Below are 11,633 nucleotides of genomic sequence, written 5' to 3'. Positions count from 1 at the left end.
CCAGACTGGCAACTAATCATGAATCTTGGTTACTTCCTCTGCTTGAGGATTAGGCTTACTGGTATTAATCTTGGACTTTTTCCAGAGTCATGACAGGTTAGTAGAAAAACGCAGGCTCCTTCTCCTGGTAAGCCACTTCCTGAACTCATTGGAACCATCCCATACATGTCTGCTCCTAAGTCTCCTGCAGTAAAGCCTCACCTCCATTCCCACCCCCAATTTATTGGAGATGATGGGCCATGTCACAGTTCATGGGCTCTCTGTGAATTGCTTTTCTAAAGTCCAGCTCCAAACTCAATGTTCAAATAGGTTAAAACTTGGAATGGGTGTTCCTTGGTAGATCATTAAGTCCCTGATAGAACATCTTGTAGAATTCTAGATGAACATGGTGACTGTATTACATTTGATATATAGTACCAAGGGGCCATATGACAGTGTGCTTGGGGTGACATCTGGTCTTCACATGCTCAGCCTACAACCTAGTAATCAAATTCTAATGCCCAGAACTGACCATGGGCTCCAAACACATCTAGATCAGAGGCTAGGGTGTTATTAAGGATCATCTGGCTCTTTTTCCACTAGAGTAATAATTTTGCTAAAAGACTAAAGCTTATTGGGTAAACAGGTAAGAGGCTAGAAGACCAATGCTAGATGTAGGGAATGAAGCACGGGAAACACAGAATTGGTGTCATTTCCCCACTGAAAGCTGAGTGCAATACCCACAGAGGACCAGAGCTGAAGCCAGTAACTGGAAGGATTGCAAAAACTATGTGTAAGATAAAAGGCCTGGTGAACTTTGGCAGTCCTAGAGGGACAGATCAGCCAGGAAATAAGATGTCCATGAACAGAGTTCTGCATTCACAGGAAGGAGCCAAATGAGGTTTGCATTCTGGAAGACACACTCCTACAATTCCTGGTGAGTCTGCTCAGGGGTAAAAACCCCAGGATAGGTGTCATTTTTGGAGAGGAGAGTCAAGGCTCAAGTCTACAGTATTAATCACAGTTATTTGTAAGATAATTGGGCCAGTGATACTATTCTGTTTAACAAATGAAGAACACAGACACAGAAGTGACTTGCCCAGCTGGAAAGTGACAAAACCATACTCTGATCTCCAGATTCCTAGTCCAGTGCTTTAACTTCCAAGGTGACTTAGTGTGTGTGGGAAAAGCTGGAGATACAATGGAAGAAACAAAAAAACAAGCTAAATCAACAGAGGCAAACAGGCATTAGCAGAGAAGGCACTGAAAGTAGAGGAAACAAGAGAGGAAGGAATATCTTGGCAACAGAGAGAAAGAATATCTTGGCAAATCAGATTGGAGGAGTGGGAATAAGGCCAGAATAATGAAGAATTTGGATGTGATTGTTGTGTAATAAGGTTATCATTGTGGATTAAGAAGAACCAGAATAACAATGAAAGCAGTGCTTTGGGAAGTTTGGTCAGGCATTGGGACAAAGATCAAGGTGGAATAAGGAGTCTGTTGTGGTAATTCAGGGGTGAGGTGATAAGTCTTGGACTGAAAGAGAATGGTGAGGAAAGAGTGAATTCACAAGATAAAAAGAAGAAAGACACTTGAGAATGTAGGAACAGATTAGCTATGGGAACAAAAAGTATAGAGTTCAAAGCCACTCCCAGCTCTGGGGATCTTGAAGAACCACAGGCTCTCTGGAACAGAAGATAACTGCCTCTGTTTTAGAGATTTTAGTTTATATGTGACAGTTTTAGAGGGACAGATAAATAATTTGAAACTTGAGATTACATCACAGCTGAATGGCCAGAGATCAACCTCCAATATAAAATGAAGTGTGAAGCACATGAATGAAAAGGGAAATAAATTAAATCAGATATTTGCCATAATCGTAAAAAAACAAAACACAGCATTTCTTTCATACTAATTTATTAGTACTTATAAAATAAAACAATTTATGAAAACATTTACCTTTTCAGGATATAGAAACTACAATCTTTGCAAAATACACGCACCCAAAAGTGTTACAATACATATCCTTGTATACACACCTTGGATATTATAAAAGTGTTTAAGAATCACAACCTGTAAAAGTTGGGAGAAGAAACATTTTCTCCAAACTTGGTCATATATTGTGATATTCAAGTATTCAAACCACATTGTTGAAATAAGACGTGTGTAGTGTATAGGTCCAAAGGGATTTAACTTTCAAGGTTGCAGAGGTTTTTTAATTGTGCAAGGTAGAAAATCGGGAGAGGGTTCCCTGAGAGTTAATTTACCTAGTGTTGCTTAAGTAGTGGTTTACTTTCCATACTTTATCATGGGACTAAGGGAGGGGAAAAAGCTATAGAAACTCATCTTGCCAAGTTTTCTCCTTAGCATCCCCTTCCATGGAGCAGGGCTTCTACAAGATGGTATCTCTAGGATACCTTTGGGCTCAAAAATGCTCTAATTCTATAATTATCCAAGACAACTGTAACATGATGCTTCTGCATGTCTAAACTTCAGTATTGTGAATTGGGCTAAAGTTATAATGACAGAGATGACTCCCTTAAACAGACTTTATTTAGACTTGTCAGATATCAGCAAGCCAAAAATTCCCTCTTGGAACTACTAGAAAAGAGCCTTTCTCACCAAAGCATAAATCTCAGAAGCCAGGTTCCCCCTTATATTGGAAGAATTATGATGAGAAGGTGGGGAAGAGCATATAATCTTGCAACTCTGCAAGTTCAAGATAATAATCAATGCTACATCTGGCGCAGTAAGAGCTGGGGGTCATTATAGCCTCCTCAATAAAGGGTTCATTGTAACAAATGATTGTGTTTACCCCTCACTTCCTGATGAACTTCCAAAGCTTTTCTAGATATTAAAATTCTCCTCTCCTTAGCTTCAGAGCATTGGTCTGATGAAGTACCAAATATAAAATGCATTGTTTGAATTCATGACGTCAGTGTCACTATGCACTACTGACATTTAACATCATACTGATATTGAAAATTTAACTGATTTTTTTTTTCAATTCAAGAAACTGTAAAGTCAAACAATCATGGATTCACACATCTTTACATTTAATGTATAACCTGAAGCATTATTACATACAATTCCATAAAGGAAAAAGACTATAAAAATAAGTTTTATACCATTTCCATACTTTAAAAATATATATTCTGAAATCTTCTAAGTATTTGGTTCAAAGGGTAACAGAGGTATCTATTAGGGTGGACCATATGAAACTATAGATTTTGAAAGTCAAGAATAGTCAAATGTGGGCAATTTCATATGTTTCAACCTAATAAAATCCTGAGAAATTTTTATTTGGCATCACACAATAAAGTCAGAGTACTTATAGAAAATCACACTTCTAGTGAGAGGAAAACACACTTTATGATGGAAATGCACACATGGCCATGACAGTATTTCCCTTGTGAGTATTTACTTGAATTTTAACAAAAATTTAGTGCAGTTTCAAAAAACACAAAGGACAATTAAAATTATAGAATGATAGCTACAGTTGCTAAGGCCACTAAAACAGAAAATCATTAGTCAACTTTGGCGATTTAAAGACCTTTTTTTAAAGGTTGCATATAAAAATTCTGGCATTAATGTAAAAAGGCACAAATATGGGCTAAAAGAATGGAAGTCACTTATAAAAGTCTTGAAAATAGGCAAGTGTATTTGTATTATTAAAACCATTATAAGTAGACCCTATTCCAAATTTCAGCTTTGGCCTCCTAAATGGAATTATTTTGCAAATGCATTATCAACATAATACTAATTATAGCAGCATTATCATCAATAACTTTCTGGGCCTCTCACTGCTAAAAGAGCATCTAAATTTTTCTCCCCACCACATCCCATCAGTACCAAAAATACACTGAAAAAAATATTACATATATTTATATTAAAGTTACAAAATATTTTTGCACTTTTTACTTCAAATAATGAGCTCTCCTCTCACCAATGGCACCCCATCAAAAAACAAACCAAAACCAAAACAGAAGCTACAGAAAATAGACCAAACTGGCTATTCTAAATTACTTAAAGACATATCATATTCAAAAATGGTACTTTAATCATGAAATTTATTAAATATAATCAATGAAGTAAACAGATTTTCCAGGCCTGTGAGAGTGTGAGTGTGAGTGAGTGTGTGTGTGTGTGTGTGTGTGTGTGTGTGTGTGTGTGTGTGTGTCTGAATTGGGTAATGGTGTCCTTGAAAAAACAAATTTCAGCACTGATGCTTTATTTGGAACTCTGGCACCATTTACGAACGGCGGCTCCAGTACTACTGGCGACTACGCAAAGAGCGCCCCCCACTGTCCACCAAGTTGGTATGTCATGAAAGAAAAGTATCTGAAAAGTAAAAGCAAAGACTACATCCATTGTCTTCATTATTGCTACTGGCCCTGCTTTTTCTATTTGAAGTGCCTTTGTGAGAAATACTTGACCCCCCAAACCAAACAGCCCGATTAATATGAGAAATAGCCTGTCCAACCCACAGTTAGGCAGACTCCATTCTCCTAATACAAAGAGGACAATGGTGCTTTCGATGAGGCCAACTATTACGTAATACCAAACAGTCAAAAAGTAGTCTACAGATTTTCCCATTTTTCTCAGGACAACTAGAGTGAGTGCAGCACATATGGCATGTCCAATTGCCGCGAACGTTCCCTTGAGGTGGTTTGGATAGCTTTCTTTCGTCTCTGATGTGCTGGAACCAAACAAAAATGGTGGTCTCACAATTAGGATCACTCCAGTGATTGTGAATATGGTGAATAGAGCATCCCAAGGGCTATATTTTTCCTTGAGAAACAGCCAAGCAAATATAGATGTAAACACTGGACTGCTAAACGTGATAACTGTGGCATCAGCGAGGGACGTTTCCTGAAAAGCATAGTATAAAAGGATCATGGCGGTAGAACCAAAGACTCCTCTGAAGATGAGGAAGATTCGTTGACTTTTTGGGCCTATAAACCCAGTTCTGTAAATTCAAATGAAGAAGTGCAGATTAGAATAGCTTGGTGTTTGTTTTAAAACTCCAGTTTTTAATTAAATATTATTTATAAAGTCCTAAACATAAAAAATAAGGGAATAATGAATTGATAATATCTACAATAGAATATTATACACTTTTGAAAAATCTTTTTAAATATAGCTAATGACATCAAAGTGTTCACAGCAGAACAAAACATGGTACAACAGAGAACTACAAAAACAGTATAATCATAATTCAATAAATATAGATATTATTTTCCCCACTTTATATATGCTTGCAAAAAAAGACATGAAGGAAAACACTGAAATGCTAACAGTGGTTCTATCCAATAGGTGGGCTCATAGTGATTTTCCTTTTTTACATTTATTTTTTTCCCCAAATTTTCTTCAATGAAATGTAAAAACTGGTAAGCATTCCCAAGCTCATGAGTTTCTCTATAAATGCTGAAGCATGCTAAAATATATTTTTCCATCAAATGTGAGATAAATTTTCATTGCCCAAATGAGAAAAAAAAAAAAAAAAGTAACCAACACACTGAAAAAGAACATGTAGATTTGGATAAGTGTAATTAGTGGTACTCAAAGTTTTTTCAATCAAAAATTTCTGAAACATCCACTCAGTGTAAATTCCGGTCTAGGTGTATGTCAGTGATATCCAAGCAAGATATCACCGGGGCAACATCTAGGCCTGATACCTTTGGGTATCAGGAATTAAGAAGTCAAAGTGTGGTCCCCTTTGGCGCATACTTGAGAGGCAGGCTAAGGGTCTTACATGACAGTGAAACATAAAACAAGTCAAAACAGGTTAGGGCCAAAGATCTAATGAAATTCTTCTGATGCACCGCCCCTGACAATACTTTCATTCTAAAGCAGGGAAGATGATTATGTTAGCATCAAGGTTCCACCGCTACCCTTAGATATTTCTGAATTATTACCATCATTTCCTAAAATACTGAGACTTGTCCATACTTACACAGAGATTTCTGACAGTATTAATCTTAGCAGATTTTCACCTTTTCCACCAAATTTTTGGGATATGGATTGAAACTGTTGTAAGTAAATTTGCACCGTGTTATGAGATACAAGGAGACTTTGGTGGCAAGTAAATGAAAAAGAGTGTTTGCATTTACAATTTTCTCTCTAGCTTTTACTTTTGGGTTTAAGCATCTTTGCCCAAAGAGAGAAAGAGCCAGGCAGCCACCAGTCTCTCCTCTCAGAGTACATGGGTGTGTGGAGGTTATAATGGTGTACAGGAGGCGTGATTTTAACCCAGGGAGAGTTTTACGTATAATTAATTGTATTTGACCATTGTTTCCACCATGTAAAATAGAGAGGGCTGAAAGTATCATGCCCTGCAGTTTCGATGAGGAAACTGAATATGAAAGTATTTTATAAAGCCTTGTGCGAGGAAACCTCTTCCCTTCCCCACATCACCTTCCAGGGAGACCCAAATATTGTTACTGCAACTCTCTGTCTGCCCTGGTAAGAGACCAGACTTAAAGAAGCTTCTGATCCTAGGAACGCACTTTACTATTTCCTTTCATTTACTTGTTTTCTTCCAAATATTAGTTATCTCAAAGGAAAGTGGGGAGGGTGGTAAAAGACGGGGGGAGTCATACAGGCAAAGCTTTGTTTTCAAAACGGGGGGATGCTTAACTAAATCTCTTTCTCCCCAGTTGTTAGGCATGTGGTCTGTGCTTGTGAGAGAATCTTCTGTGGGTAGATCCTTGTGACTTTTTACGAATCAGAGCCAAGGGTTATAGGAAGTAGTAAATCAATGAAAGGACCAAAGAACAAAGCAGATACTGTAGGGTAAACAGAAGTTAGCCAGTAAAAGATTTACCAACACTTATTAAAATATCTTCTCCTTTGCAGTTAAGGAATACTTACTTTCTATATATTAAGCAAGGAAGAATGAATACCATTTGAAACATACATCGAAATGCACTAATTTCTACAGCATGGATATCCTGTAGTTTTTTAACAAATAAAGATCCCACTGAGAGAAGGAAGGCAGACAATAATGTGTAAAACAAGCCAAGTCCAGGACAGAGTGCTTTCGTCTTGGCTTCTGAAAAAGATTAAATTCTGGTTAGTTCTTGCTTCCAAGTTTAAGTTTTATCATTTTCACCTAGAAATTAAGAAAACTGGAACAGTGTTAATAGCTAACAGTCTACAAATATTACCTACTAATCATACTCCTTGTCCAACCTGTACCATTTTCCCCCATCAATTATGAAGAGCCATAGACATAGGCAACGAGTTAAACCTGCATTTTTAAAATGGCAGTTTTGTGCTATAAAATGGATTTCTTTTGGCTCACCAAAGAATCATCCCTTACTTAAAAATCGAGAGGAAAAGAAAGCTTGCCAAAATAGTGAGATACATCTTTAAGAAACACCTGTCAAGATGGCAAGTGAGCTATGTTTCCAAATGCTAATATTTTATACCATTTCACTGATGTAAATTCTGGAAAGCAGTTCATAATTGTGTTATGTGATCACTGATTGATTCTCTGACACCCCACCCACCCACCTCCAAGGATCTCTGGGGCTGGGACCTCATCAATCTGGTTCATACTTGGCACATAGTAGACTCTTAATAAATATTTGCTGAATGGAAGAATATGAGAGAACTGGATGTAAAGACCCAGTCTAACAATACTGACAACAGCATAATCTGGGAAGGCTCTCCACTTTCTTATCTTGAACTGTTAATCAAATTTTTATTTAACTTTCATGGTTTTCATGGTTTAGACCTTAAACTCCTTGAGGGCAGGAGGGTCTTCTACCCCTCTGATGTTGAGCACAGTACCAGCATTTAATACCTATTTCTTGGCCACCTTTTCCAAGACATCAAGTATTCAATGCATTAGTGACAGTCTGTGAGCTTTGAACTTTTGTTTAGCCACTAACCTTCCTAGGTGTTAAGTTTGCCATAAGAGAAGCAGAACCTGCTTTCAATCTGTCCTTCAGAGGAGAGCAAAATGGAGCGGGGCAAGCAGAGAACTCCCTGAAAAAAATGGGCCACACACACTGTGAGGAATATCTTCTTTTCTTTTTCTTTTTTGAAACTAACACAGAAACAAGGAGAGAATAAGATGGAAGCACAACCAACCCTCATCATTTAAGACATAGCTGAGTTGAAGGGTGTGTGGATAAGGGCAATATGTAGCAAAACTAGGACTATCAGTCCAATCTAGGCATTTACAGTGTGCGAGCTATAGAATAGTATTGTGCAATGTGTTTTAAAAAAATGTCCTTCTCTCATAAATGCAAACACCTGGAATACATTTCATCAACATGCTAGCTAGATACCTTCACCCACAAGTAATACTTTGCAAGTAGGGACCAAATAATGACAATGTGCAGTCTTTCCAGGAGCATTCTACAGCCTGACCTTTGTAGTCAAAGATGTCGTTGCTCGCCTGCTCCAGGTGCACAAGCTCAAGAGACTGATGTGGAGCCAGCAGCCTCCATGTTAGAGGTGCCCAGAAACCCCCACGTTCCGTTCTGTTCCCTTGTGCTCAGATACTGCAGAAACAAACGGCACAGACCAACTGAGCCCCTGAGAAGGAAACTTGAGAAGACTTCCAAGTACCAAAAAATACATGCCTTAGCCACAGTCAGCTCTTGAGTTTAGCTTCTGAAATTCAGAATTTAGATCCAAATAAAAGTTTTTTTTAAGAGAAACCCAATCCATACATAGCACCTACGCCCTCAGACAGAACATAATGAGATGATCAGGGACAGAAAACAGCTTCCTGGTGTGTATTTCAAGGATCTTCTCCAATCTAAACGCATTAAATTTTCTCCAGGAGTATTTTAGCTTAACACAATATTTAACTCTTAAAAGTCAATTTTACACCCTTGGCTCTGATTATCTCTTCCCTTAAAACACATACACTCATACAGTTTCTTGCCTCTAAACATTTAATGTCCTTGCTTTCTGATTGAGACAGGAGAGATGTTAGAAGGTCTAGCTGAACTTGATTCTCTATTAAGAAGGGTGAGGACTGGTTCTACTCATACAAAACTCAGTCTCTTACTGAGTAATAAGTAAATTTCAATTCTCTCTGTCAAAAGAGATGAGCAGGAGGGTAGAATAGTCCAAAATGGCATTCGCTTATGTAATGTGCGTCTATGTTCATAAACCATGATAAGCATATCTAATTGGCCAACTCTAAAATATTCGAATTTAAAAAGTGGCCACAGTGTAATATCTTGAGTTGGAAGAAAACTGAAAAGATTCTCGGCTTCTCTATCCTCTGCTTTAAATCGGTGATTTGCAACCCTGGTTGGGAATTACAATCACCTAAATATCTTTTTAAAATTCAATTCTCAAGCCCCAGCCCAGACCTATTGAAACAGAACTTCTGTAACCCCTGCTCACTCGGTCCAGGAGGATGTGAGGCATAAGACTAAGACATACTTCTTTCCCTTGCTTAAATCTAAAATCCATGGTCTGTCCCTAAAGAAAGTAAATAAATGACTTAGGAGAACTATGTGCTGCCTGTTAAGGTCATCCAAGAACACAAGAAAAACGTAAGAAAAACGGGTAGCAATTTCAAACTTAACTTGAAAATGAGCTCTGCTGACATTTGACATAACCAGTTAGAACAAGAGGCTAAAACGATACTGTTACAAAGTTCAATGACCACAGTACAGTGGTTTGAAGTGTTTCTATAGCAATCCTATTTTTCAAATATTACCTGATCATCTTAGAAGCACTATTACTAAATCTTATTGTTAGCAACTTTCTTTGAAGTTAAAAGACTCCACAAGATTCTTAAGTGCAGTCACTTATGTAGGTTTGTCGTTTTGCCATGTGGTGCCTGAGTGTACAGATTTTCTCATGGGTTCACAGTTTGCAAGGACTGACTCAGATTCCACCAGAATGATATTCAGTTTTATGGTAATAAGGTGAGAAACTAACTTCTTTAAAGACTGCACACCTGGTCAGCCCAGCTTGGGGTCAATCTTGCTCTGGCTGCACCACGCATGCTAATAAATTGATAATTTCTGTTAGCATTTAGGGCAAGAAATAGAAAAATCATATTCCAAGGGCTTGCTCCTCTAAATTGGAGGACACTGCACACAGAGAGGAGGGGAAAGTGGGGTGTGATGAAAGGTATATAGGACTTGTGGGAGGCGACACAGAGGATGTGGTGGTGCAGACCATGCAACTTTGTCTTAAAAGGGATGTGCCTATTTCCTCTTCTTCCAGGGACAGACTTCTGTCCCAGGAAGCTGCTCCACATGGGTGGTCGACTTCATGGAAGAATGTGCTTAAAGCAGTGCTTGTGGGCAGTAGAAAGGGGACTGGGCTTTGTCTCTGGCAAGCTGGGATCCTAATCCTGGTGCTACTCGGACCCGCGACCTTGTCTCCCCCTCACGCCAGATCTGGGGGCAAACAAAACAAAACAAAACAAAACAAACAAAAAACACCAACCAACCAAGCAAAACAAAAAGCCCTCACCTTCCTGGGCCTCACTTTGGGGACGGGTCTGTATGTAACATTGTGCTTCTACCTAATATTTTAATCAGTTGCTAAAAAGTCTTTGGATCCCCCCAAAAGTTAAGAACCAGTGGTACCATTCAATTTGCCTTTACAAAATTCTAAGACTCTTGGACATATATTTTTCTAGACTCGATGCTTTTCAACTTTCTCTTCAGGGAACAACATCTTTAACCATCGAGATCATTTGTCACGGTCAGCTTCCTCCCGACCTCCTCGCGGCTGCGAGAAGTTCTCTCTCGCTTGACCCCGCATCCCCAACCACGGGCAGTGCACAGCGAACTGCAATCTGGCTCCACTGTCCCGCCTGCAACACTTTAATTAGAGGTGCAGCCTTAGAATGCAAAACGGGTTCCAAACACAGTCAGAAACTTTCTCCCGTCTTCGCGCCGGTGAGGGGTGCAGGGGGCTTCAGTTTTGTAGCCCCCCGGGTGACAGCGAGAGCGTTTTCCCGAGCTCTGGGATGTGGGGGTGGGGCGCACGGTCCTCACAGCGCTCCCGTCCGCGGCGGCGGGGACCCTACCCGCCGATTCCCGCTGGGAATCCAGGAAGGCATACCCACGCACCTGTCCACACCCCGCACTTACCCGGCTCCGTGCACGAGTCGTCCGGCGAGGAACGGCAGGACCAACACCTGCCGGGGCCGGGCGCGCCCGCTACCTCGGCGGCCAAAGGCTCCTCGCTAGCGCCCGGGGACGCGTCGTCCGGCGGCGGCTGCGGCGGCGGCCCGGGCTCCTGCAACTCGGCAGCCGCGGCACCGTCTACGGGTGGCATCTCGCGACCGGCGCTCACACGCAGCCGCCAAGGCGCCGGGCGCTTGCAGCAACTGCTCGGCTGCCCGACTCTTCCGGCCGGTGACGGCGCCGGTGCGCATGCGCGCGCGGCCCTCCCCCCCCTTCCCCCCCCCCCCCCCCGCTCGGGAATTGCGCCTTCTGTCTTGGCTGCGCTCTCAGGCTCTGTTCTGTGCCGCTCTTGCTCAGAGGAAGACGTGCCACTGCCTGGTCAGGCTCCCGTGCTCCCAGGTGGCCGGAAGACGTCTGTGTCTGCTGCGGTCAGTCCAACGGGCTAGCAGCTTGAAGCCATACTTCCCAAGACACACTGGACCCCTTTCTGTTTGGAATCGTTTGAGGGACGCTGTGTTCTCAGCCCCGGCG

The 11,633-nt window shown here is 40.7% G+C and overlaps 1 protein-coding gene across 1 annotated transcript; it reads right to left on the bottom strand.

Annotated features, from left to right (window-relative positions):
• Positions 1-1,910: 1,910 nt before the first annotated feature.
• SLC35G1 (solute carrier family 35 member G1) lies at positions 1,911-11,339 on the bottom strand. The gene is made up of 3 exons (XM_037805333.1): positions 11,067-11,339; positions 6,853-7,033; positions 1,911-4,948 (listed from the first exon to the last, which is right to left on the bottom strand). Exons 1-3 carry the CDS (start codon positions 11,251-11,253, stop codon positions 4,210-4,212), a joined length of 1,107 nt encoding a protein of 368 aa, XP_037661261.1. The 5' UTR covers positions 11,254-11,339; the 3' UTR covers positions 1,911-4,209.
• Positions 11,340-11,633: the final 294 nt, after the last annotated feature.

The sequence above is a fragment of the Choloepus didactylus genome, chromosome 15, assembly GCF_015220235.1.
Source record: "Choloepus didactylus isolate mChoDid1 chromosome 15, mChoDid1.pri, whole genome shotgun sequence".
Taxonomy (NCBI): domain Eukaryota; kingdom Metazoa; phylum Chordata; class Mammalia; order Pilosa; family Megalonychidae; genus Choloepus; species Choloepus didactylus.
Note: the sequence above shows the minus strand (reverse complement) of the source record. Positions and strands in the feature narration are given on the sequence as shown.